Source organism: Vicugna pacos, chromosome 12 (assembly GCF_048564905.1).
Source record: "Vicugna pacos chromosome 12, VicPac4, whole genome shotgun sequence".
Classification (NCBI taxonomy): Eukaryota; Metazoa; Chordata; class Mammalia; order Artiodactyla; family Camelidae; genus Vicugna; species Vicugna pacos.
In genome coordinates this window covers 5585968-5613956 of record NC_132998.1, presented here as the reverse complement: position 1 = coordinate 5613956, position 27989 = coordinate 5585968, and the positions used below count along the sequence as shown (strand labels likewise).

The following is a 27989-nucleotide window of genomic DNA, read 5'->3' as shown; positions in this document are numbered from 1 at the left end:
CGGAAGAAGTTGTTCTGGTTAGAAGGGGAACGAAAGATGGCGGCGGAAACGCTGCTGTCCAGTCTGCTGGGGCTGCTGCTCCTGGGGCTCCTGCTACCCGCGAGTCTGACCGGCGGTGTCGGCAGCCTGAACCTAGAGGAGCTGAGTGAGATGCGTTATGGGATCGAGATCCTGCCGTTGCCTGTCATGGGAGGGCAGGTGAGGTGGCGTAGAGAGGCAAGGGTCCGGGGCCGAAGGGGAAGGGGGGGAAGGCAGAGGAAGAAGAGCAGCTGTGGAGTCTGGCGGGAGCCTAAGGGGAATCGGAAAGAGTAAGCAGGGGTGTTATGAGGACTCCTCAGGATCGCAGACTGAGACCCATTCCCTTGGGGCCAGGGACTGGGAGGGGTGGGGTTTCCCGCTGTCAGCTTCGGGTTCCAGTTCCTGATCGAAACACCCAGACTCCTCCTCCGTGGAGAAGCAGAAGTGCCCTCTCCCCTCACCCACCGAACACAGCTGGAGGACTTCTGGCTCACTCTGTCTTGACTGGGCTCTTCCCTAGAATGTGAAGAGGGATCTCGTTGTTCTCCCTGGTCCCAGCTTCTCTTTGCCTCCCTGCCCCCCGACCCCCACTTCTTTCCCAGAGCCAAGCTTCGGACGTGGTGATTGTCTCCTCTAAGTACAAACAGCGCTATGAATGTCGCCTGCCAGCTGGAGCTATTCACTTCCAGCGTGAAAGGGAGGAGGAGGCACCTGCTTATCAAGGGCCTGGGATCCCTGAATTGTTGAGCCCAATGAAAGATGCCCCCTGCTTGCTGAAGGTGAAAGGGAATGGGCTGGAGGGAATGAGGGTTTGGGAACCACCTTTCTATCTGGGAATCAGAGTGCCTGTGAGTGAGGAGTGGTTGGGAGGACCTGTGGGAGTTAAGAAGGCTGTTGGAGTAGGCATATTGTACAGACAGGAAAGAAGCAAAGAATCTTGTAACCGCTGATGACACTTTGCTGAATGTAGAGGAAGGTTATGATAAGAAATCTCAGAACGAAGGTTAAGCTAAGATTGAGGTGCCTAAAGAGGGTCAGTGTGGGTCAGGAGGGACCCTCCCCTAGAGAAGCCTTTCTGGTCGTCACCCACTCCCCTCTCACACGCTGCACGGTATACTATTTTGTTTTCATCATGGCGCTTTTCGTGATCTGAAATCATCTTATTAACTGAGTCATCAGTTTATTTATTTTTGGTTTGACTCCTAGCACTAGAATGGTAATCCGTGAGGTCAGAGAATTTACCTTGTTCATAGCTGTATCCCCAGTGGCTAGAACAGTCCAAGGAATTCCAATTAATATTTTCAATATTCTATGTTTCCCTGGTCTGAGTGTTTCAGGGATATCATGATTTTGTATCTCTATGGACAACAAAGAAGGATTTATTTAAAAGTCTTTGAAAAAAGAGGAGTGGAAAACCCACAGATGAAAATCAGTTAGGTTGTAGAGGTGTCTCCTCAAGTCACAGAAGGCAAACAGCCCTCCCTCCTCACAGAGAGTCTGGAGGATTGAGTGTGGAAGCCGAGGCTGATGAGAAGCAGATGAGAGGTTGTGGGTCTTGGAGCCAGCGGGGATTTCTGGTTCCAAGAAGAGACATCTGCACTGCACCCCCCCGATTGTTCATTTTCTAATTGTCAGACCAAGGACTGGTGGACATATGAATTCTGTTACGGACGCCACATCCAGCAGTACCACATGGAAGGTGACTCCCATCTACATTTTCCCTATGCCCTCAGCAACCTGTCATGGAAGGTGACCTGCCCCCTGCCCCAAGTCCCCTTCCCTCCTGGCCCTCTGAAAACAGGGTAACGATGCTTCGCTGTACTTTCTCTTGCAGATTCAGAGATCAAAGGTGAAGTCCTCTATCTTGGCTACTACCAATCGGCCTTCGACTGGGACGATGAAACAGCCAAGGTGGCAGAAGTGTGGGATTGGTAGAGAAAGGGGTCCAGGCTGCAGACTGAAAGCCCTGACCAGAAGGGGAGGGTCAGGAGTAGCTCACGTGCTTCTTGGGGCTTGGTGGCCGTTAGAACAAAGTGCTCTCTGTCCTCCTTGCTGTCTTTCTCATGCCCCTCCCTCCTGCCTGATGTCCTCCCTAGGCCTCCAAGCAGCATCGCCTGAAACGCTACCACAGCCAGACCTATGGCAATGGGTCCAAGTGCGACCTCAATGGAAGGCCCCGGGAGGCCGAAGTTAGGGTGAGTCTTGGGAGAGGGAAGTTGACACTCTCCGGTGGTAACTCAGATTCTAAGGGAAGAGGGCAGGGTTGCTTTTATAGTCAAGAGTGTCTCTCCCAGATTCTAAATCCTATGTTTAATACTCATATTTCCAACTTCCCATCACTGCCTGGATTTTCAGAGGCACTTCAGGTCAATATTTCTCAAATCCTCCCGTCTGAACCCAGAGTCACACCTTTTTCCATGTTTCTCCTTTCTGTCACCTAAGCTGGAAACCTGGGTGTCATTATTGACTCTTCCTTCTCCTTCACTTTGTCCTCCTTTCTTCATTTAATGACTCTTCAGTGGGGTGGTGCTGATGTAGTTATTGGGCTCTGGCCTGGGGATACAGTGGTGGGCAGGCATGCAGCCCTACCCTCATGGCCTGCAGTCTGGAGAGGGAGACAGATGTGAAAAGAGTCACAGAAGTGAGCCTGCGATTACAAACAGAGAAATGATATGGAGGAACATAACCTAGTTTTCTCAGAGTAAATAACAAAGCCCATTGATTCTACTTCTGGATTTCTCGTACAACTCTTCCTTCCTTTGTTTGGTACCTTCCTCTCTCATCTCCATCACTGCCAGCAGCCTCTTAAGTGTTCCTGATCTAGTGGTCCTTAACTGAGGTCAGGCAGGCAGATGGATGGGGGGATAAGTTCCTCAGGTGATTCTAATGTGTATTCACAAGCACACACCCCTGCAGAGAACCACACAACACAAGAATTATCTTTCTTTTTTTTATTGATTTATAATCATTTTACAATGTTGTGTCAAATTCCAGTGTAGAGCACAATTTTTCAGTTATACATGAACATATATATATGTTCATTGTCACATTTTTTTCTCTGTGAGTTACCATAAGATCTTGTGTATATTTCCCTGTGCTATATAGTATAACCTTGTTTATCTATTCTGCAATTTTAAAATCCCGTCTATCCCTTCCCACCCTCCGCCCCCTTGGCAGCCACAAGTTTGTATTCTATGTCTATGAGTCTGTTTCTGTATTTATGCTTTGTTTTTGTTTTTGTTTTTGTTTTTGTTTTTGTTTTTGTTTAGATTCCACATATGAGTGATCTCATATGGTATTTTTCTTTCTCTTTCTGGCTTACTTCACTTAGAATGACATTCTCCAGGAACATCCATGTTGCTGCAAATGGTGTTATATTGTCAGTTTTTATGGCTGAGTAGTATTCCATTGTATAAATATACCACATCCTCTTTATCCAGTCATCCATTGATGAACATTAAGGCTGTTTCCATGTCTTGGCTATTGTAAATAGTGCTGCTATGAACATTGGGGTGCAGGTGTCATCCTGAAGTAGGGTTCCTTCTGGATATATGCCCAGGAGCGGGATTCCTGGGTCATACGGTAAGTCTATTCCTAGTCTTTTGAGGAATCTCCATACTGTTTTCCACAGTGGCTGCACCAAACCACATTCCCACCAGCAGTGTAGGAGGGTTCCCCTTTCTCCACAGCCTCTCCAGCATTTGTCGTTTGTGGATTTTTGAATGATGGCCATTCTGGCTGGTATGAGGTGATACCTCATTGTAGTTTTGATCTGCATTTCTCTGATAATTAGTGATACTGAGCATTTTTTCATGTGCCTATTGATCATTTGTATGTCTTCCTTGGAGAATTGCTTGTTTAGGTCTTTTGCCCATTTTTGGATTGGGTTGTTTGATTGTTTCTTATTAAGTCGTATGAGCTGCTTATATATTCTGGAGATCAAGCCTTTGTCGGTTTCACTTGTAAAAATTTTCTCCCAGATGTAGGTTGTCTTTTTGTTTTACTTAAGGTTTCCTTTGCTGTTCAGAAGCTTGTAAGTTTAATTAGGTCCCATTTGTTTATTCTTGCTTTTATTTCTATTGCTTGAGTAGACTGTTCTAGGAGAACATTTTTGAGATGTATGTCAGATAATGTTTTGCCTATATTTTCTTCTAGGAGGTTTATTGTATCTTGTCTTATGTTTAAGTCTTTGATCCATTTTGAGTTGATTTTTGTGTATGGTGTAAGGGAGTGTTCTAGCTTCATTGTTTTACATGCTGCTGTCCAGTTTTCCCAACACCATTTGCTGAAGAGACTGTCTTTATTCCATTGTATATTCTTGCCTCCTTTGTCAAAGATTAGTTGACCGATAGTCCGTGGGTTCATTTCTGGGCTCTCTATTCTCTTCCATTGGTCTATATGTCTGTTTTGGTACCAATACCATGCTGTCTTGATGACTGTAGCTCTGTAGTATTGTCTGAAGTCTGGGAGAGTTATTCCTCCAGCCTCTTTCTTTCTCTTCAGTAATGCTTCGGCAATTCTAGGTCTTTGATGGTTCCATATAAATTTTATTATGATTTGTTCTAGTTCTGTGAACTATGTCCTGGGTGATTTGATAGGGGTTGCATTAAATCTGTAGAGTGCCTTGGGCAGTGTGACCATTTTAACAATATTTATTCTTCCAATCCAAGAGCATGGGCTATCTTTCCATTTTTTAAAGTCTTCTTTAATTTCCTTCATCAGTGGTTTATAGTTTTCTGTGTATAATTCTCTCACCTCCTTGGTTAGATTTATTCCTAGGTATTTTATTACTCTGGGTGCTATTTTAAAGGGGATTGTTTCTTTACTTTCTTCTTCTGTTGATTTGTTGGTAGTGTAAAGAAATGCAACTGATTTTTGAACGTTAATCTTGTAGCCTGCTACCTTGCTGAATTCTTTGATCAGCTCTAGTAGTTTTTGTGTGGACCTTTTAGGGTTTTCTATATATAGTAACATGTCGTTGGCATATAGTGACACTTTTACCTCTTCTTTTCCAATTTGGATCCCTTTTATTTCTCTCTCTTGCCTGACTGCTGTAAGAATTATCTTTCTGTAACACAGATTTGCACATTTAGTTGGGTGCTGGTAAATGTGAAACAGCCAGATTGCCAGGCTCGGATGGGGTGGTGGAGAGAGGAGCCCAGATGTAATGTTTGCCCATATCCGTGGTGTAAATACCCCCACCGTGGCCAAATGCATGCTATCACCGTGATGGCAATCACCTTGCAACATTCTTGAAAATTTACCACTTGGCTCTTGTGAACTGGCCTCAGCCGGCTCCAACACAGCACTTTGAGCACATGCCAATTCTCTATCGGGTTCTAGAAAACCTTCAATATTGTGCTTTGCACAAAGGATAAGATCCAAATACTTCAGCACAAACCGAGGTGGCAGCAGTGAGGCGGGGGAAGTTGTTGGGTTCAGGATGTGTTTGAAGGGACAGCCGGTGAGATTTGTTGATGGATTGCTTGTGAAGTGGAGTTGGGTGTGACTCCAGGGTTTTTAGTTTGAGCAAGTGGAGGAGTGGAATTGTCATTTACAAAAGTGGGAAGGAATGGGTTTGGAGGAGGAAACTAGGCTGGTGTTGGACAGCTGAAGGCCAGGATACCTGTTCGACATCCCAGTGGTGATGTCCAGTTGGTAGCTGGCTCTGTAATTCTGGAGTTCCAGTACAAGGTCTGGGTTAGAGATATGAATCCTTACTGTGTTTCTGTCCCACTACCCTTCTTTCTGTTCTTTGAACCAGTGAGTCTCATTGTTCCTTCTGCCTAAAGCCAGAGGTCTTTGAATGAAAGTGTCTTTTTTTTTTTGATGGGGTGGTGGTAATTAGGTTTATTGGTTTGTTTATTTATTTGTTTGTTTATTTTAATGGAGGTACTGGGGATTGAACCACTGAACTATACCTTTACCGCCCCCCCACCCCCAAAATTTATTTTATTTTTCGAGTTTAGTCTCTCTCTCTCCCCACTAGAATAAGCACAAGGACATCAGGGACAATGTCTGTCTTATTTTCTGCTGTATACTCAGTGCCTCGGACAGTGCCTGGCACCAAGTAGGTGCCCAGAAATTATGCACTGAATGAATGGAATGAACAATAAGCCAGTTTAGATGTCACTTATTTTGTATGACCTTCCTTGGCTAGCCCAGAAAGGTTGTTGGGTTCCTTCGGCACTTCGTATACATACGTCCTCATCCACATATATCCATCTTTTAGTCTGTTTGGGGCCCTATAACACAATACCCCAGGCTGGACAGCTTATTAAAAACACAAATTGGTCTCTGAGTTCTGGAAGCTAGGAGTAGGCGATCAGGGCACCAGTGTGGCTGGGTGAGGGCCCTCTTCCAGGTCGCAGACTTCTTGTATCCTCACAAAGGAGCTCGTGGGGTCTCTTTATAAGAGCATTAAGCTCCTGCATGAGGGTTCGATTCTCCTGACCCAAGCATCTCCCAGTGGCTCCACCTCCTAACACCATCACCATCAGAGAGGGCATTAGGATTTCAACATACAAATTTTAGGGAGACACAGACATGCAGACCATGGCACCCCACAAGCATCCACACACGTCTATAATCTATTATAGCCCTTCCTTCGTTGTGTTTATTCCTTTACTTGTTTGTACCTTCAGTAGGCCAGGAACTGGAGGCCAGGACAGTGTTTTCCTCATGTCTGTTGAGCCTATGCCCTGTGCCAAGCAGTGTAATAAAAACTGGAGATGAAATGGTGGCTGAGAGACCTAGTCCTGCTCTCAGGAGACAGACGTTACATAAACAGCCACAGCAAGCAGGACAGATGCTCTGACGGGTGAGGCACATGTCACAGAGGAGCACACAAGAAAGGAACTAACCGAGTCCAGGCCAAGGGGAGGCCTAGGGAGAAAGGGGACCTTTGAGCTGACAGTTGGAGGATGAGGCATTAGTCTGGCCGCTGTGGAGACGTGGGGAGGAGGCATTCCAGGCGGAAGGTCCAGGGAGTGCAAGAGGCCTGGAGGCAAGAGGGGTGGATAGCTGTTCCCAGTGACTGGGGAGAACTGTGGGAGGTGAGGCTGGGTGGCTGTGAGGGGGCAGGTCATGGGCCACAGAGCTCTGCAGCTGTGTTGGGGAGTTTGGACTATCTGAGGAACAAGTTGGGGGGCAATGAAGTATTTAAGCAGGATGATGACATATTCAGTGTCGGTTTTGAAGGCTCCCTTTGGCTGGAGCATAGCAAGTGATGGGAGACCAGTTAGGAGGTAGTTGCAGTAATCCAGGAGAGAAAACAAGGTGACTCCAGGACGAAGACGTGAATTATTGGAGAAATTTAAGGGGCAAAGTCAATAGAGTAAGATTCCTGGGTTTCTGGCTTGAGCCACTGGATACATAGTGGTTTCTGTTACTGAGATGTGTACAGTGGGAAGAGGAGTAAGTTTGGGTAAGGCAGATGGTGATTTTGGTTTTGAATGTGATGGTTTTAGTGGCTGTAGGCATCCAAGTCGAGCTATCTGAGGAGGCTGTGGGATCGCTGGGTCTGGAGCTCAGGAGAGACACCTAAATGGAAGCCAGAGTGCTGGAGCCATCCACATATTGGTTATAATCGAAGCCATGGTGCGGATGAACTCCCCCCAAAGAAACAGTATATAGTGACAACTGTGGGACAGAACTTTGAGGAAGCCATCATATAAAGCCTGAGCGGAAGGGGACTCTGCCAAGAAGAAGGGGCCAGGAAGGAGACTCTGGTGAGCTGGAACCCAGGAAGGACATGTCTCAGGGAGGGACTGGTCCACGGTGCTGGCTGCCTCTCAGCCTTCAAAGGAGAGAGTTAATAACTGCTTGTTAGTGATCACAGGAGTTATTTTAAGAAAAGCAAAACATGCACATGGAAACAAATATTCAGATGGTAGGGATGGGAATCAGATGAAAATGGTCAGTGCTCTGCTCTCAGTCTCCCCTGACCAGCCATTGGACTCAGCGCCAGAGGTCATTGGCAGTTTTCTCAAGAGCAGTTTCAGTGGGGTGGTGACGGCGAGGTGTTGAGGAACGAGGTGAAGAAGTAGAAATGTTTGAGGAAGTCTGGATATGAAGGGGGAGAGAAAAGACAAACACTAGCTAGGTGGGCTCTCGGGTTGGGAATGTGGGCCTTTGTGGTGGTCCTTTCATGTTTGAAAATGGGAGCGTCCTGAAATGCTTGGTAGAACTCTTAGGAAGAAGGCGACACTGAGGTACAGGAGAAGGAATGGGGAGAGAACGTGGGCGGGGCTGGGATGCAGAACCTGGGAGAGCGGTGATCCTGAGGAGGGGGCTGTGGGTTGTAACTAGAACAAAAAGGTGGCCTGTTTACTAGGGGGTCTGGAGGTTTTAGTGGCAGAAGGTTGAAGGGATTCCTGTTTGGCTGCTTCTCATTTTTAGTTTTTATATTCTGATGAGGCACCCAAGTTTGTAGCCTGCGTGGCTGAGTGAGCCCTCCGCTCCAGGGCAGGCCTGCTGAAGGTCCATGTTCCCGACGCCTCGGTGGTGGGAAGACGTAAAAGTGCAGTGTCTGTGGGGTTTGGAGCAACTGGTTAGCCATCTGAAGTTAATAAATTTGGATCTCTATCTTGATTCTTACGTAAGATTTCAGAGAGCTCTAAGATTTTTTTCCTTTTAAAATGTTTAAGTATGAAACTTTTCAAACATACAGAAAATGTCATAGAGACCCATAAATTCACTCCAAGTTAAACAGATGTTAACATTTTGCCATATTTGCTTCAGATCTGTTCTTTTTAATAAAAGGACTAAAATGCTAATGATACAGTTGAAGCCCACCCTCTCATTTCTCCCCTCCCCCTCCTCTCCAGAAGCCACCACATCTCTGTGCTTGCTTTGTACTTTTATTAGTGATACATATATCATAGGCAATAAGTGTATTTTGTGTTTTAAAATTATACATCAGTATACTTCTGCTTTTTCACTAATCGATGTTTTTACCATTCTGTGGCATGACACAGAGATCTAGTTCAATGATTTCAGTAGCTACATGGGTTTCATTGTTTGCTTACCCATTCCTCTACTGAGAAACAGTTGGATTTCAACTCTAACGCCCTTACACACGGTGCTGCAATGTAGGTCTCGTTGCGAATGGGCCCGGGCTTCTCCAGAGAAATACCGAGAAGGAGAATCACTGGGTTACGGGGAATGCATATTCTGTTGGGGAATTTGATGTGTTGCCAGTTTTTTCAGTTTCTTCTATTTAACATAAAGGCGTTCTTCATTTATTTTTTAAAGTACTTTTTAAGTTATAGTAAAATAGATGTAACATAAAATTTACCATTTTAATAATTTTTAAGTGTACAATTCAGTGACAGTAAGTACATTAACAAAGTTGTATAATCATTACCCCTGTCTATTTCCAGAACTTTTTCATTATCACAAACAGAAGCTCTGTACCCATTAAGGAGTAAGTCCCATTTCCCTGCCCCCCGCCTCTGTTCTGCTTTCTGTCTCTATAACTGCCTGTTCTAGGTACCTCATATAAGTGGAATCATATAACACCTGTCCTTTTGTGTCTGGCATAATGTTTTCAAGGTTAATCCATGTTGAAGCATATATCAGAATTTTATTCCTTTTTATGGCAAATTTTATAGCTTATTCATGTTATGGAATATTTAATACTATTCCATTACATGTACATACCATATTTTGTTAATCTATTCATCTCTTGATGGATGGACACTCTGGCGTCCCCACCTTTTTGGCTGTTGTGAATAATGCTGCAGTGAACATTGGTGAATAAGTGTCACTTTGAATCCCTGTTTTCAATTCTTTGGTGTATACTTAGAAGCAGAATATATCTTATGGTAATTTCTATGTTTAGCCTTTTTAGGAATTCCCAAACTGTTTCCCATAGCAACTACACTATACATTCCCACTAGCAATGCTCAAGGATTCTGAATTCTCCACATCCTCTCCAACATTTGTTACTTTCCCTTTTTCTTTTTTTTTTCCAAATAATAACCGTCCTAATGGATATGAAGTGGTATCCCATTGGGGCTTTGATTTGCATTTTCCTGATGACTAATGATGATGAGCATCTTTTCATGTGTTTATTGGCCATTTGTTTATCTTTGGAGAAATGTCTATTCAAACCTTTGCCCATTTTTGAATTGGGTTATTTGTTTTGTTGTTGTTGAGTTGTAGGAATTCTTTACATATTCTGGATGTTAATCACTTATCAGATACAGGATTTGCAAATATTTTCTCCCATTCTGTGGGTTGCTTTTTCTCTTAATAGTGTTCTTTGATGCACAAAAAGTTTTTAATTCTGATGAAGTCCAATTTTTTGTTTTATTGTCTGTGCTCTGGGTATCACATTTAAGAACTCATTGCCTATTCCACGGTCATGAAGATTTTCACCTATGTTTTCTTCTCAAGAAACATATATGTATATTATAGTTTCAGCTTAGATTTAGGTCTTTGATCCATTTTGAGTTAATTTTTGTGTATGGTGTAAAATAAAGATCCAGTTTCATCCTTTTGCATATAAAATATCTAGTTTTTCTTGCACCATTTGTTGAAAATAGTGTCTTTTCCCCTTTGAATGGTGTTGGTGCCCCTTGAAAATCAAACGAACAAATCAGCTGAGCTCTCTAGTGTGTTGGCCTGTTTGTCTATCCTTGTGCCAGTACCACTGTTTTGATCACTTTAGCTTTAGTAAGTTTTGAAGATTTGAAATTAGGAAGCATGGGTCCTTTAACTTTGTTGTTTTTTAAAGATTGTTCTGACTATTTGAGGGCCCTTGAGATTCCACATGAATTTTAAGATGGGTTTTTCTGTATCTGTAAAATATTCCGTTGAGATTTTAATAGGGACTACATTGAAAATGTATGCCACTTTATGTAGTATGGCCGTCTTAACAATGTTGCATTTTCCAGTCCATGAACATGGGATGTCTTTCCATTTATTTGTGTCTTCTATAATTTCTTTTAGTGATGTTTTGTAGTTTTCAGTGTACACGTTTTTCACCTCCTTGGATAAATATATCCTAAGTGTTTTATTTTTGATGCTATTGTAAATGAAATTTTTTAAAAATTTCCTTTTTGGATTGTTCATTGCAAGTGTGTAGAAATACAACTAATATTTGCAGGTTGATTTTATATCCTGCACCTTTGCTGAATTCATTTATTAGCTCTAACAGTTCTTTTATGTGGGTTCCTTTTTCTATGTGTAATCATGTCAGCTCTGAAACAGGTAATTTTACTTCTTCCTTTCCAATTTGGATGCCCTTTATTTCTTTTTCTTGCCTACTCTGGTTAGAACTTCAGTACTATGTTAAATAAAAGTAACATAAAGCAGGCATCCTTATTCTGTTCCTCATATTAGGAGAAAAGGCTTCATTCTTTCACCATTGAGTATGACATTAGCAGTGGGATTTTCACTAATGGCCTTTATCATGTTGAGACAGTCTCTTCTATTCCTAGTTTATCAAGTAATTTTATCATGAAAGGATGTTGAATTTTGTAAAATGCTTTTTTGCATGAATTGAGATGATCATGTGGCTTTTTTTTGCATTCTATTAATGTGATGTATTATATTATACAGATTGATTTTTTTAATATGTTGAACCATCTTTGCATTCCTGGAATAAATCCCACATAAATCATGATGTATAATGCTTTCATTATGCTGCTGAATTTGTTTTGCAAGTATTTTGTTGAGAAATTTTGCATCTTGTATTCACAAGAGATTTTGGTCTATAATTTTCTTTTCTCATTAATATCTTTGTCTAGCTTTGGTATCAGTGTAATTCTGACCTCATAGATTGAGTTAGGAAGACATTCTTTATATATTCCAGATTTAATTCTTTAGTTACCTACATTTTCTCTATCTCTAGTTGTCTTTTCCTTTTGTGTTTGGTGTCTTAGATGTACTTTTAATTAAAAAATTTTTTTAAATTCCAGTATGATTAAAATTTTCCATCTTTTTCTTTATAGTTTGTACTTCTTGTATCTGTCTCATTAAATACTTTCCTATTCACCTGTATTTTTTAAAGTTTTAGATTTCTTATCATATTTTAGACTTTAATTCAATAAAAATTTTAATTTAATGTATTGTGTAAGCTTGGGACCTATTTTTCATCTGGATAACCAGTTGTCCCAGCATCATTTATTGAGTAGTCTATACTTTTCTCTCTGATTTGTAGCACCACCACAGTCATTTATCAAGTTCCCATATATGTGTGCATTTTATTCTTGACCTCTCTTTTGTTTCAATAGTCTGTCAATTACTAAGTCTTGGTATCTGATAATATGCATTTTCCTTTGTTCTTCAAAACTGGGCTATTATTGGACAAGTTCTGTGGAAAACTCTTTTGGGAATTTTAACTGGAATTACACTGAATTTTAGATTAATTTGGCAAGAATTGATATGTTATGATATTAAGTCTTCATATACTATGAACATGATATTTACTTTTTATTGTCTTGCACTTTAGTAAGATTTAAATTTTCTCTGTGTAGCTCTTATGTATCTCATATGAGATTAGTCCTAGATACCTTGTAGCTTTTGTTTGTGTCTTTTGTTTATATGCACGTTTCAAGCATACCTTATAGTTTTTGATGCAATTGTAAATGGCATTTTTTTAAAATTACATCTTCTGTTAATTGTTGCTGGTATATGGTCACATTATTGATTTTATGTATTGATCTTGTAGTCAGTAACTTTGCTGAACCCTCATTTCTAGTAGTTTGCAGATTCTTATGGATTTTCTGTATAAGTAATCATGTCACCTGCAAATTGGGACAATTTTGGTTTCTTCCTTTCTAATTCACATACATTTCATTTTTCTTATACCTACAGTGCAATAGAAGTGGTGATGATGGCATCTTTGACTTGTTCCTGACTTTAAAGAGAGTGCTCCTGAAGTTACACTATTAACGTGATGTTTTCCTGTAGGCTTTTTGTAGACACCCTTTATCAGGTGAATGAAGATCCATTCTGTTCGTAGTTTGCTAAATATTTTCATCATGGATAGATGTGGAATTTTAACACATGCTTTTTCTATATCTATTGAGATGGGCATATGGTTTTTCATCTCTATTTGTTTGATATGGTGAATTAAATTAATTTTCTAAGGTTTTTTGCCCTCGCATTTCTGGGATAATCCATGGTCATGAACTATTCTTAATACGTTGCTATGTTCAGTCTCCTAGTATGTTAATTATATTTACAGTTACTTTATGTGTGAATTGGTCTATAATTTTTTTTGTATTATTCTTATCTTGTTTTGGTATCAGGTTATGTTAGCTTCATAAAATGTCTTGAGAAGCTTCCCTCTTTCTCTGTTCTCTGAAACAGTTTGCTAAGATAGAATTGAAGCTATTCTATATGAAGAGATGATAGATAGATAGATAGATAGATAGATAGATAGATAGATAGATAGATAGATAGAGATAGAGAGATAATTGAAGTATAGTCAGTTGACAATGTTGTGCCAATATATGGTGCACAGCACGACGCTTCAGTCATACAGGAACATCTATAACTCATAAAAGAGCTGTTGGTCTCTTTCCTCCTTTACTCTTTTCTTTCAACCATCCCAATTCTTTGCTCATTTTCCTAATGGGTTATTGATATTTTTCTTCTCAATTTATAAAAGCTTTTCATATAATAGATTATACTCTTTGTGATAGGAGTTGCAACTATTCTTCTAACTTCTTGGTGGGCTGCTTCCTCCCTTTCTCCTTTCCTAGTCATGCGTTTAAAGCTGCCCTCTTCACTCTGAGGGCTGTGTTGGTTGCATCCCTCAAGTTTTGATATGCAGTGTTTCCATTTTCATTATGGTTTGTACTTTGCTTCAGAACTTATTTAGAATTATGCTTATCATATTTCTAAACAACTGTATTTTATTGCTGTGTTTTTATATGATTGCCATTGATCTCTAGTTCTGTGCCATTGTGCCAGTGATTCCTTCGATAATTGAGACTTTCCCTGTGGTAAACTTTAAAAAAATGGTCTGGATGTGCTTGAAAGCATGTGTTTTCTCTAATTCAGTTCAAGATTCTAATTATATTTCAAATTTTCTACAAATTTTTGTCCAGTTGCCCAATCAGTTGTTGAAAGGGTTGTATTAAAGGACCTTAAAAGCTCCTCCGTGCCCTGCACACCCCGCCCCTCTCCCCTCCTTACCGCAGAGGTAACCGCTGTCCTGACTTTGTGAGTAATTGCTCTGCTTTTCTCTATAGAGTTTTACCATCTATGTGTGCATCTCGGTGAATTTAGACTTTTCTTCTGAACTTTATACAAATGGCATCACACTATATGAAAACACCCAGAGTATATATACACAAGTGTTCTGACACTTGTTTCTTTTCTTTTTTGGGGGGAGCTCAGGGAGGAGTTGTAATTAGGTTGGTTGGTTGGTTTGTTTAAATGGAGATGCTGGGGATTGAACCCAGGACCTCTTGCATGCTAAGCACACACTCTGCCACTGAGCTCTACCCTCCCCTCGGCACCTGTTTCCCTTGCTCAGCGCTATGTTGATGAGATGCGTACCCGTCTGGGGCTGCTGTGGCCGCAGTGTGCTCACTTACCTGCCCATATAGTCCTCCTGTGTGTAGTTCATTGTCACCTATTCACCCAGATTACCTTTCATGGAATTTGGATTGTTTCCATTTTTCTGTTCTTACACTTTCAAAAGCTATTATGAACAACATTATTTTAAGTACCTCCTAATATTATGTACAAGAACTTCTTCAGGAAGAATTTCACCTGGGGGTACACTGCTGGGTAGTGGATATGAAGGTGAGCCCAAGTGCTACTTTATTTGGTAATGCAGAATATTTTCCAAAATTTTTGTTCCCATTTACATTCTTATTGCAGTGTATAAGTTACCAACGTTCCATATCCTGGCCAGTATTTGATACTATCTAGACTCTTAAACTTTGACTAATTTAATGAGTGTGTCATGATACCTCATTTAATTTTCATTTCACGGATTCCTAACAATCATCTTTTTAAGTATTTATTAGTGTGAAGCTGTTTACACTAGTGAACTTGATGTCCTAATATTAAGCCAAACTTTGATTTGAAATTAAGCGATTTATGAATCTTTTAATGTTAAACCAACTTTGCGTTCCTGCGGCGAACCCAGTTCAGTCATAGGCATTATCCGTGACAATCCTGTATCTTGCTGGCCTCAGTTTGCTGATGTTCTAAAGGATCTTACGTGTATCTCCTGAGAGATACTGACTGTAGTTTTCTTTCTAGTGTTGACCTTATCAAGCCTTAGTGACAAGGTTATGCTGGCCTCAGAAAATGAGCTTTAAAATGTGTGTAAGGTTGCAATTTTTTATTCCTTAAACGTTTGCTAGAATTCACCTGGAAAATCATCTTGGTCCAGGTTTTCTTTGTGGGAAGATTTTAAACTTGGATTTTTTTAAAAAGTAGTTTTAGGAATATTCAGTTTTCTGTTTCTAGTTGGGTCAGTTTTAGTAAGTTTCTATTTTTTAGGAATTTTTCTAGTCTCTGATTTTTCAGATTTATTTGGTATAAAGTTGTTCACGATATCCTTCTATTATCTTTGTAATCTCTGTAGCATCTGTAATTAGGTTCCTCTTTTCATTCCTCATGGGTTATTTTTGCCCTGCTCTTCTGTTACTCAGTCTCTCCAGAGGTTGGTCGGTTTTATGAGACTTTTCAAAGAACCAGCTCTTGGCTCTGTTGAGCGTCTATACTGTATTTGTTTTCCATTTGATTAATTTCCACATAATCTTTGTTTTCCTTCCTTCTACTTTTTTCGACTTTAGTTTGCTGTTCTTTTTTCAACTTCTTGAAATGAATGCTTAGCTCATTTTCAGCTTTTCCTCATTTATAATGTATCTCATATAAATTTCTCTTCAGGTATGACTTTAGATATGTTTCACAAGTTTCCTAAGGCTATTTTAAATTTCTTTGTCTAATTTTCAAGTGGATAATACATTCCCATGATTCAAAACCCAGAAAGTTATAAAAAGGTGTACAGTGAGGATTCTCCCTCCCAAGCTTACCTCCCACCTGCTCAGTTCCCATCGTGTCCTGTGCAAATAACCCTCCACTTGGTTTTTTGTGTGTCCTTCCAGCCTTTCTTCGTGTGTTTAAAAGCAATTATGACTAGAGGTGCTGCTTTCCTCCCCCCCCCATTTTTTTTACACACAATATGCAGTATACTAAACACACGTTCAGCACCTTGTTTTTATGTGTCTTGACAATATTCTTAGAGCCCTTTCAATGGCAGTACATCTAGAGCTTTATTCTTTGTTTTCACATTTGCATAATATTCTGTTGTATAAGTCTTCTATTATTTTGTCACCAGTATTGTACTGATTAAAATAGTTTCCCTCCAACTTATTGTTACTAAGGAAGATTATTCCATTATGCATATATATATGTGTAACTATATCTTGAAAGTATAGTTGCTAGATTTAGGTTATATCTATTTAAAGATGGTCTTTTTAAAATTGTTATGGAAAATTAAAAACAGAAAATCAGAGCTAATTGTCCGGTGACCCCCTGTGTAACATCTAGTTTCAACAAATACGGCCAGTCTCAGTTCCTCCATCCCCTTGCCCACCTCCCTGCACTTCCACCTCCACTCCCAGAGTATTTGTAATCAAATTGCAGACATCGTATAATTTCATTCAAGAGTATTTCTGTATTATCCCTAAAAGACTAGAGTGCTTTTTAAATATAACCACAATACCACATCACACTTAAAAATTAACTGTAATTTCTTATCATTGAATATTTAATAATTTCAAGTTTTCCTGGTTATCTTATGGATCTTGTAATTATATAGACTTTAATGGTTGTGCCTTTTAAATTTGTTGAGACTTGTTGTGTGGTCCAGTGTATGTCAATTTCTATGACTGTTTCTTTGTGCTTGAAAAGAACATGTCCTCTGCTGTTAGTTACAATGTATGTCTGTATGTCTAGTTTTCTGTATGTCTTTTTGGTCATGATTGTTACTCATGCTGTTCAAATCTTTTGTATCCTTACTGACTTGTCTCCCGCTATGATTATGGATTTGTCTGTTATTCTTTATTATTTTTCCAGTTTATTCATTATTATTCTGTCAGTTGTTGCTTTTTGCATCTTGGGGCTATGTATTAATTTATTCAGCAAATGTTAGTATTAAATGCTTCTACGTGCCAGGCGCTGTTCTAGTTGCTAAGGGTGTTTCAGTGAAGACAACAGACAAAAATTCCTGCTTTAGTTGGGAGAGACAGACAATAAGGAAGATAAAGAATTACATACAATTTAAATTGTTATCTTCTTTATAAATTGAACTTTTTCACATTATGAATTGACCTTTATCTTAGTAATTTCTTTACTTAAAGTCTCTTGTGTAATAATAATGTAGTAATAACAGCTTACATTGGGTTGTTTGCTGATTTTTCTCACCCTTTTGTTTTTATCTTTTCTATAGTTTAAGTGTGTTCTCTAAATGGCATATCCTTGTATTTTTAAAATTTTTAACCAATTTTATATATATTTGGATTTATGTCTAATATTTTACTTTATGCTTTGTTTTGTTCTCCTTTTTCTCTGCTTTGTTGCTTTTGGTCTGTTTTATTTTGTCTTAATCATGCCACTTTTTCCTCTTATCTCAGTGGGAAGTTATATGCTTTGTTTCTTTATTTTTTTAAATAATAGCTTTATCAAGATACAGTTCACATTACCACACAATTATGTAGTTGTTAGTGTGTTCATAGAGTTGTGCAACCATCACCACAATCAACTTGAGGATATTGTCATCACCCTAAAAGAAATCCCCTACCCTCTAACGGTTACTGTCTCTTCCACCTCCACTCGTAACCCGGTCCTCTGCTCTAGACAACCTGTAATCTTTTTTACCTCTGTAGATTTGTCTGTTCCAGATATTTCATATAGATGAAATCATGGAATGTGTGGCCTTTTATGTCTGGCTTCTTTCACTTGCCATGTTTTCAAGGATCATCTGTGTGTAGTACGTGCCAGTACTGCATTACATTTTATAGCCAAGTAATATTCCACGTTCTATTTGTTCATCAGCTGAACATTTGGGTTGTTTGCACTTTTTGGCCATTGTGAACAATGCTGCTTTTAACATATGTGAACATGTGCGGACGAAAGTTTTCATTTCTCTTGGTATATACCAAGGAGCAGAACTGCTGGATCATGTGGTGATTCTGTTTAACCTTTTGAGGAACTGCCAGACTCTTCCCAAAGCACGAGGACCATTTTCTAATCCCACAAGTAGTGTCTGAAGGTTTCAGTTTCTCCACGTCAACACTTGTTTTTTATCTTTTTGACTATAACCTTCCTACTGAGTAAGAAGTGGCATCCCAGTGTGGCTTTGATTTGCGTTTTCCTGTTGTTTCACGATGTGGAGCATCTTTTCTTAGGCTTATTAGCACTCTGTATACTTTCTTTGGAGAAATGTCTATTCAGCTCTTTTGCCTGTTTTTAAATTGCATTGTTGCAATTTATTTATTTATTTATTTATTTTTCTGCGATTTTAACTTTATTTTGCAAGAGAAATTCAATGTGCTTCACAAACCTATGCCCTCATTCCCCATTCTCTGCAAAGACACTGATGCTCTGGCCTCTCGTGCCGTCTGGCCCCCCTGTTCCTCTCACTTCCGGGGTCTCTCCCGCCTGATGGCCTCAGGTGCGTGGAGGAGGCCACTCCAGAGTTAGCTGATTCCCTCTGGGGTGTCCTGGAGGCCCTCCAGCCGCGCGTGTGTGTGTGTGTGTGTGTGTGTGCTGGCGTCAGGCATCCTGTAGAAAGGCGGCAGTGCCCCGGCCCCATGCTCCCTGAGATTCCGCTCCCGTCATGATGGGGGAGGCCTGGGGCTTCTGACAAGCTCTCCAGGGGATTCTGACGTAAGAGGCCCAGCCCACCCGGTGAAAAATGCTTCCCTTTTCCTGCTCCAGAGATGGAGACGAGCTCTGACAACCTGAGACGGGGCTAGATCACAGTTTTTACCCTGTGATGGGGAGGCGGGAGGCGGAGCTGCCTTCTAACCACACGCAGAATCCTCCACACTGGGCCCTCAACCCTCATTTACTTGGCTCTGCTTCAGAGCCTTCCATGACCTTATCGTTTTGTTACTGAGTTGTAAAATGTCTTAATATATTCTGGATACAAGTCCTTTATCAGATACATGATTTGCAAATATCTTCTCCCCTTCTGTGGGTCGTCATTTCATTCTTGATGGTATCCTTTGCAACACAGAGACCTTTAATTTTGCTGAATTCCAATTTATCTATTTTTTCTTTTGTTACTTGTGCTTTTACTGTTGTATCTAATACACCACTGCCTTATCGAAGTCCATGGAGATGTACACCTATGTTTCCTTCTAAGAATTTTATAGTTTCACATATAGGGCTTTGATCCATTTGGGGTTAATTTTTGTACATGGCATGAGGTACATTCTTCATTCTTTTGCTTGTAGACACCCAGTTGTCCAGCATCATGTGCTGAAAAGACTGTTCCTGTTGAATTATGTTGATAACTTTGTTGAAAATCAAATGATGAGAACAGTAAAGGTTAATTTCTGGACTCTCAATTCTGTTTCATTGGACCATATATTTATACTATGTCAGTACCACGATGTCTTGATTATTGTAGCAAGTTCTGAAATCTGAAAGAATGAGTCCAATCCTGTTTGTTTGGTTTTTTTGAGATTGTTTTGGCTATGTGGAGATCCTTGAATTTTCATATGAATTTTAAGAACAGGTTGTTAATTTCCGCAAAGAAGGCATCTGAAATTTTGATGGAGATTGTATTGAATCTGAAGATCAATTTGGGGAGTATTAAGTCTTAAGTCTTAACAAGAATTAAGTCTTGTAACCCATGAACTTGGATGTCTTTCTGTTTATTTAAGTCTTTAGTTTCTTTCAGCAGTGTTTTATAGTTTTCAGAGTAATAGTGCTACACTTATTTTGTTACATTTATTACCAGTTATTTCATTCTTGTTGGTGCTATTACAAATGGAATTATTTTCTTAATTTTATTTTTTGATTATTCATTGCAAGTGTACAGAAATACAGTTGATTGCTGTTTCCTGTAACCTATTGAACTCATTTATTCCAATGGTTCATTTTAGTAGATTCCTTAGGATTTTCTATATACAAGATCAGGCCATCTGTAGATGTAGGTTTACTGTAGTAAACTGTAGATTTGCTTTTTCCAATCTAGAGGCCTTTTATTTCATTTTCTTGCCTAATTGCCCTGGTCAGAACCTCTAGTACCATGTTGAATAGAAATGACATGAGCAGACATCCTTGTCTTTTTCCTGATCTCAGGGAATTCAGTTTTTCACCAGTAATTATGGTATTAGCTGTGGATTTTTCATAGCTACTGCTTATCAGGTTGATGAAGTTCTCCTCTAGTCCTAGTTTGTTGAATGTTTTGGTCATGAAGAGGTGTTGTATTTTGTCAGATGCTCCTCTGCATCCACTGAGATGATCATGCTGTTTTTGTCCTTTATTTTATTGATAAGATGTATTAACTACATTAATAGATCTTTTTTTTTTTATGTTAACCCAATCTTGTACTCCTGGAATAAATCCCACTTGATCATGGTATTCCTTTACAATCCTTTTTATATCTGTACCCCTTTTTATATGTTGCTGAATCCAGTGAACTAGCTGAGGACTCTGAGGTCTATGTTCATGAGATCTGGCCTCTCTGGTTTCCTTTTCTTGTGGTATCTTTGTCTAGATTTGGTGTCAGGGTAATACTGGCCTCATAGAATGAGTTGGGAATTATTCCCTGCTCCTCTGTTTTTTGGAAGAGTTTGAGATAGATTGGTATTTTTATTTTATTTGCGGGGGGAGGAGGTAATTGCATTTATTTACTTATTCTTTTTTTTTTTAATTGAGATACTGGGGATTGAACCCAACACCTCGTGCATGCTAAGCATGCACTCTACTGCTGAGCTATACCCTCCCCCCAGACTGGTATTTTTATTTTTCAAATGTTTGGTAGAATTCACCAATAGATCCGTGTGACCCAAGCTTTCCTATGTGAGTCGTTTTCTGATTGCTGATTTAGTCTCTTTACTTGTCACTGATCTCTTCAGATTGTCTATTTCTTCTTGAGTCAATTTTGGTAGTTTGTGTCTTTCTAGAAATTTGTCCGTCTCATCTGAGTTATTTGATTTGTTGGCATGTAGGTGATCATAGTATTCCTTTACAATCCTTTTTATATCTGTATGGTTGGTAGTAATGTTCCTTCTTTCATTCTCAGTTGTACTAATTTGAGTCTTCTCTTTTTTCTTGGCCAGTCTAGCTAAAATTTTGTCACTTTTAATGATCTTTTCAAAACCCAACTTTTAGTTTCATTGATTTTTCTCTATTGCTTTTCTATTCTCTATTTCATTTGTTTCTGTTCTAATCTGTATTCTTTCTTTCCCTATACTTGCTTTGAATTTAGTTTACTTTTCTTTTTCTAGTTTCTTAAGGTGGGAGGTCAGGTTATGGATTTGAGATCTTTCTTCTTTTTTTATATTTTACAGGTAAAAATTTTCTTCTAAGCACTGCTTTAGCTGAATCCCATAAGTTTTGATATATTATGTCTTCATTTTCATTCATCTCAGAGTATTTTCTAATTTTCTTGTGATTTCTTCTTTGACCCATTGGTTACTTAGGAGTGTATTAGTTTCTGCACATTAGTGAGTTTCCCAAATTTCATTAATTTCAATATCATTCCATTGTGGTTAGAGAACATACTTTGATTTAAATTCTTAGTTCTTTGAACATATTTATAATGACTACTTTAAAATGTACTTCTGTGAAATCCGACATCTGTGTCCTCTCCTGGTGTTTCCTCTTGCCTGCTTTTTCTCCTGTGTATGGGTCACACTTAACTGTTTCTTTGCATATCTCATAATTTTTGTTGAAAGCTGGACATTTTAGGTAATATGCTGTAGCAACTCTACATACTGATTCTTACCCTCTACCACAAGACTTGTTTTGGTTGGTTGTGGGTTCATTTCTTTAGTGACTTGGCTGGACTGTTTTAGCGAAGTCTGTTTCCCCTGCAGCATGGAGCCTCTGAGGGTGCAGGCTTGGGCATGCACACAGTCATGCTAGGTGACAGTGGTTTCAGCAGGGCTCTCTGTGTCTCTTTTGCTGATCTATTAAGCACTCTACCTCTGCTGGTATCACACCCAGCTGATGGGCTCCACTAATCGCCAGCTAATTGTCTGTATTTTTCAGTCTGATTCAATTAAATGTGAACTCCTTTACAGAGGTTGTTTTTTATGCTTATCAGCCTCTTGTTTATTGCTTACCACCAAAATTTTCATTTATTTTGAAAGTGCCCGTAAGCTTAAACTTCCCTATACAATGTTTCACATAAAGTCAGTCGTTTGGAAGAAGCTTTGGAGCTTTCTGTTCTTGTGGATTGCCTTTCTCCCTGGGCAAAATCTCTAAGCCCCTGCTTTAGAGCTGGTGTCAGGGACAGTGACCCAGTTCTGTCAGAGTGACACTCCTGTGTTACGAGCAGGGAGCTGGGCGGGGGTCGTAGCTTCTGGTCCTCTCAGTTTGCGTCTCTGTTGTCAGATCTCTACCTTTTTAGTGATCTGTGGGAGGATGATCAGGGCCCCAATATTCTTGTCCTGCTGTACCTGAGGTACAGCCTCTGTCCAGTGAGTGGGGCTGGCTGTCCTCAATCTCCTGACCACATTCAGCAGGAATTTATTCTCTACACCTTGGAACTGGAGAGGGCTGAGAGACATTGGTGGCCTGGTGAAATGCCATATCCCTTGACTGGATGTGAAGGGGAGAGGTAGCCCCACTTTTTGGACCACGCTCACCTGGAGTGGAGCATCTGTCTGACTGAGCTGGGGCGTGGGGGTTGGCGTAAGAGAGGAAGGGAGCAGGTCATGGCCCAAGTACCACAGACATTCACTGTTAAACATTTAGTAGTTTTTCTCGAATGGATGTTTCTTAATTTTATCTTTACTCTCTTTCTAAATAATACAAGGATCTTAGAATTGTTTGACTTTTTAAAAAATCATACACATACATACAAATATACGCATATGCACACAAACAAAGAATATGCATGTTTCGAATACATATAAATATATATGTATCAAATATGTATAAGTATGTACATACTGTATTTATATAAAGCAGGAATGTGAAATAGAAATCAGCTGGTTACCTACAGTGAAGCTGCCCGAGTTCAACTCCTATTTTTACCACTCATCAGCTGGGCAACCTGAACAAGTCCCTTAACTGCATCGAACCTAGGTTTCTTGAGCCACAGAGCTGAGACACTGATACCTCCCTCACTGGGTTTTTGTGGGAATTAAATGAACTAATGCATGTGAAGTGCCATATACACTATGTATGTGTGTACAGTATGCACACGATACAGGCACAGCACCTGGCGGACAGTGAGTGCTCAGTGAAAAGCAGCTGCCCTAGGACCCGAAGGTGCTTGTTGGTGGCGACTGCTGTTTATTCTCGCTCTCTGTCCTGGCAGTTCCTCTGTGATGAAGGCGCTGGTATTTCTGGGGACTACATTGATCGCGTGGATGAGCCCTTGTCCTGCTCGTATGTGCTGACCATTCGGACTCCTCGGCTCTGCCCTCACCCTCTCCTCCGGCCCCCACCCAGTGCTGCTCCCCAGGCCATTCTCTGTCACCCTGCCCTGCAGCCTGAGGAGTACATGGCCTACATTCAGAGGCAAGCTGGTGAGTAATTAAAAGAGGAAGGAGAGACGTGGGGAGGGACCTGCAGAAGACAAAGTATCGAAGAGCCCAGAGGAACGTGTCCCTGTCCTGCCTACATGCTGTCTTTCAGTAGACTCAAAGCAACACGGAGACAGGGCTACAGGGGAGCTGCACGGCCTGGACCCTCAGACGTGGAGTGAGACCAACCCTGGGGTGGTGCCCCCGAGGAAAGGGGGTAGGCCCTTGTTTCACCTGTTCTGTGAAACCTGTCTGCCTTTCTTCCCTTCTGCAGCCTCACTGTCCTATACACCCAGGAGTGCGTTGTCCTTAACACCCCTGACTGTTGGGGTGGGGCGAAAAAGAACTGTGGTCCCTAATCCCTGAGTAACAGAGGAGGGAAAATAACCCATTCTGTTTGCTTCCTCCCATTTCAGGCTCCTCCCTGTTCCCTGTATTCCAGGTGCAGGGCCAGCCAAGGATGACAACAAGGAAGCAGATTTCTGGAAGATGCTCCACGAGCGAGAGGAACAGGCACCTGAAGGGGAGGAGGTACAGGCTGAGGTGAGAGCCGGCTTCCTGGCTGTCGCTTTGATGAGGCTGAACCTGGGCTTTGGGCTGCAAGGCCGCTTGAACTGAGGCCATTATGATATGATCTCCATCCACCTAGTGATGCAAGCATATACCCAGAGTCACTGCCTGAGGCTGGCATGCATCAGCTTGCATACTTGACTCTGCCCTTCTCTCATCAGGAGCAGGAACCAAACCTGGACGCAGCAGACCCAGCGCCAGGCTCTCCCGATGGTGAGGGAATCCTCCACGTCTCCCTTCCTGGGCGAGCGCAGAGCTAGAGCTGAACACTGGGAGGGAGGTTCAGATTCATTTTTATCAGACTGAGTACTCTTTGTAGACGACAGTTCTATTCAAGGACAGTAGCAGAAGCCAGTGGTTCCGCTGCTTGCTGACTTTGCATCTTGGACAATTTCCCTTAACCTCCATTTCCTCACCCTACGTTAGAGAGCTGTTGTGGGGTTAAATGAATCTAGTTTTACAGTACAATGCCTGGAGCTGAGTAGACAAAAAATGGTTTATATTTGTGGAAAGAAGAGAACAGGATCCAGGGAAAAGGCGTGCTTGGCCCCGGGATCTCTTCTGTAGTCCTAGAAACTGGAGTGGCTGCCGGGAGGACCTCAGCAGTGCATGGAAGAGCAGGGGTCTTGGCAGCTTGTTAGCATCCTTCCCTCTCTCACCTATGAGGCCACCTAAGAACTCTCTGGAGGGGTATGTTGGCCCCTGTCTCACAGACCAGACAGGTAGTTCCTGGAGGCAGGGACTATGTCCTTCCTTGGCCTCCTCAACTCTTCTCCTTAGGAAGTCAAAATAGAATTTAAGACATGACGGGTCCATTCCTATTCTTTCATCTCAGATTTTCAGAACAACGTGCAGGTCAAAGTTATTCGGAGCCCCGCAGACTTGATTCGATTGATAGAGGAGCTGAAGGGTGGAACAAGAAAGGTATGGCCCTGCTCCAGGGAGGGGCAGAACCTGCCTCCCTGCTGGGAGCATTCAGAGACGCACCCCTGACTGGGGCCGATGGAGCCGACTCCCGTCCTTTACTCCTCCTGAGTCCCCACTCCCACTTCCTCCCACCATGGAACCCCAACCGTCTCCCTCTTTCTCCCGATCCCCACCCACCCAGGGGAAGCCCAACTCCGGCCAAGAGCAGCCTGCAGACTATGCTGCAGAAGCCCCTTCCAGGGAACCAGAGGTGAAGGAGAAGGGTGACCCCGAGCATCAGAACGAGGTGGAAGAAGAGGAGGACGACGATGAGGATGAAGACGAAGATGAGGATGAGCGGCAGTTGCTGGGAGAATTTGAGAAGGAACTGGAAGGGATACTGCTCCCGTCGGACCGAGACCGGCTCCGTGCGGAGGTGAAGGCTGGCATGGAGCGGGAGCTGGAGAACATCATCCAGGAGGTGGGCTCCCCGCTTCCTCCCGTGGCTTCCACCGCTGCCTGTGCCTGTGGGGGGACAGGCCCGAGGGCCCGGAAGAAAACAGAGGACAGCACCTCGCTGGCCTGGGGTGCTGGAGCAGGCGCCCTGAACTGCTATTGTTTACTTAATTAAAAAGTGGGGGACGGTGGACAAGGGGGTCAGAGAGAAGAATGAGGCTTAGATATTACTTCCCAGATCCTGACTCTCACTCCCACCCTGGGCCTTCCAGACAGAGAAGGAGCTGGACCCGGAGGGGCTGAAGAAGGAGTCAGAGCGTGATCGGGCTATGCTGGCACTGACTTCCACTCTCAACAAACTCATCAAAAGGCTGGAGGAAAAACAGAGTCCAGAGCTGGTGAAGAAGCACCAGAAGAGGAGGGTTGTCCCCAAAAAGCCTCCCCCGTCCCCCCAACCAGCAGGTGAGAGCTGCCAGATGGGAGGAAACGGCCAGGCCCGTCGTTTATCCCTTCTGAGAACGCTCACTCTCGCTCTTCCTGGAACATTGTTCTCAGCCATTCCCAACACCTCCATCCGTTTGCCCGCTAACCTCCTAGTTGTCCTTTTGGGAAGCAGCTGTTAGAGCCTGTCTGGCTTGCCTCTGTGGCGGTTTTCTGGCTTACTCCTGTACATCCAGTGCCTAGCACTCTGCCTGGCCCCTCGTGGGTGACTGGTAGATATTAACTGGGTGGCAGTGAGCCTGTGTGCCAGACCACACACCTGTGGCGGACTCTGCCTGTCAGTAGTCAGGACTGCACAGGGAGTGGCCCCAGCTGGCGGGGTGTGAACGGGCAGCCCAGCTGCTCATAAGCCAATTGCCTAGACAGACTTAAAGTTCCCCTCTTCTTGCACCCTTTGTGTCCCTTCCGCAGGCCCCGGGGTCAGAGAGACCAGGTGTTACAAATGGAATGTCCTAGTTTCAAACCTTCCATCCCACTGTCTCTATAAACATTGAAATGTCTTTTGAGTCCCAACATGTCAAGGGTGCCAGACCACAGTTTTCCAGCCTGCTTCTTCAATTTCTCTGTAGGCCCAGGTGGCCTCATTTTTGCTTTAGAAAACAGTCAGTTTAGATGATGGGCAGAATTACTGGGTTGGTGTGGGGAAGGGAAACTACACTGATGGGGGGAGCTTTTTGGGTTGGAATGGGGTTGGGGGTGATGGGTGCTAATTTATTTTGAGCCCAGCTCATATCCGTGTTTGTGATGGAATAACTGCCAAAACCCACTGATGTCTTAGGGAGAGGTGACCGCTGCAGCCCTAGCCCTGGAGTCACGGCTCTGCTTTGTGTCTCCCTGTGTGTCTCTCCCTCCAAGAGGAGGATCCTGAGCACAGAGTCCGGGTCCGGGTCACCAAGCTCCGTCACGGAGGCCCCAATCAGGATCTGACTGTCCTCGAGATGAAACGGGAAAACCCACAGCTGAAACAAATCGAGGGGCTGGTGAAGGAGCTGCTGGAGAGGGAGGGACTCACAGCCGAAGGTGGGCCCTGGAGGGCGGGGCTGGATGCAGAGCCATTGGAAGGGCTTGCTGCCTGAAGTGGAGGGGCTGGGAACCTCGGCTGGGGCCCCGGGGGACAGAGGACCTGCGCTGAAGCTCCCCCGCTTCCTCTCCTCTCACTTCCCGTCCTGCTCCTTTCCAGGGAAAATTGAGATCAAGATTGTCCGACCAGGGACTGAAGGGACTGAGGAGGATGCTCGTTGGCTGACTGATGAGGACACAAAAAACCTCAAGGAGATTTTCTTCAATATCCTGGTGAGAGGCACCCCACCCCCGAGTCCTGGCCCCCCAGCCTTCCCTCTCCTCCAGCCCACTGAGGTGTGAAGAGCGAGGGTTAGCCCATCCCGGCCTCGCCACTGTGGTTCTGGGCGTCAGGCCCTCAGCAGAGCCCCACAGGCCACGTGTGGGCCCCACTCCTGCCTGCCCGCCATGCACCGATCTCCAGACCCCCAAGCGCCCAGTGCCTCCCTTGGCTCCCACTCACCCGCATGCCCTCCTGCCAGGTGCAGGGAGCTGAGGAGGCGCAGAAGGAGCGGCAGCGGCAGAAAGAGCTGGAGAGGAATTACCGCCGGGTGTGGGGCTCTCGGGGCGGGGAGGGCACTGGGGACCTGGATGAGTTTGACTTCTGAGACCACCACCATGGGCTCGCAAAAGAGCCCAGAGTCTTCCTAGACTGGCCCTGCCGCCACCCCCCACCCCATCTCCCAGGGCCCTAAAGGCGAAACAGCAGAGGAGAGCCGAGCTGTGAGCTGCGAGCTGCGAGCTGTGAGCTGCGACTGAGGCCCAGCTGAGGGCGTGGGGGGC

General features: G+C 42.7%; 1 protein-coding gene across 9 annotated transcripts; it reads left to right on the top strand.

Annotated features, from left to right (window-relative positions):
* The first annotated feature begins 4 nt into the window (after positions 1-4).
* OS9 (OS9 endoplasmic reticulum lectin) lies at positions 5-27956 on the top strand. Of its 9 annotated transcripts, none has more exons than XM_072972514.1 (15): positions 5-198; positions 621-797; positions 1654-1717; positions 1853-1929; positions 2115-2213; positions 23507-23717; positions 23830-23931; positions 24157-24257; positions 24446-24497; positions 25120-25208; positions 25393-25626; positions 25919-26108; positions 27003-27167; positions 27328-27440; positions 27689-27956. In XM_072972514.1, the coding sequence occupies exons 1-15, from the start codon at positions 37-39 to the stop codon at positions 27812-27814; spliced, it is 1962 nt and encodes a 653-aa protein (XP_072828615.1). In that variant the 5' UTR covers positions 5-36; the 3' UTR covers positions 27815-27956. The 9 variants fall into 9 exon arrangements, with proteins under 9 accessions (XP_072828615.1, XP_072828614.1, XP_015106419.1 ...); XM_072972513.1 differs by having other exon boundaries at positions 23827-23931; XM_015250933.3 differs by having other exon boundaries at positions 23827-23931; positions 25393-25671; positions 27695-27956.
* The last annotated feature ends 33 nt before the right edge of the window (positions 27957-27989 follow it).

Excerpts from the sequence above, each read along its gene's own strand:
- OS9 (XM_015250932.3), top strand. The coding sequence starts at position 37 with ATGGCGGCGGAAACGCTGCTGTCCAGTCTGCTGGGGCTGCTGCTCCTG. Across the intron at positions 23,932-24,156 it reads GGTGCCCCCGAGGAAAGGGG|GTGCAGGGCCAGCCAAGGAT; the intron begins GTAGGCCCTTGT and ends CCTGTATTCCAG. Across the intron at positions 24,498-25,119 it reads AGCGCCAGGCTCTCCCGATG|ATTTTCAGAACAACGTGCAG; the intron begins GTGAGGGAATCC and ends CTTTCATCTCAG.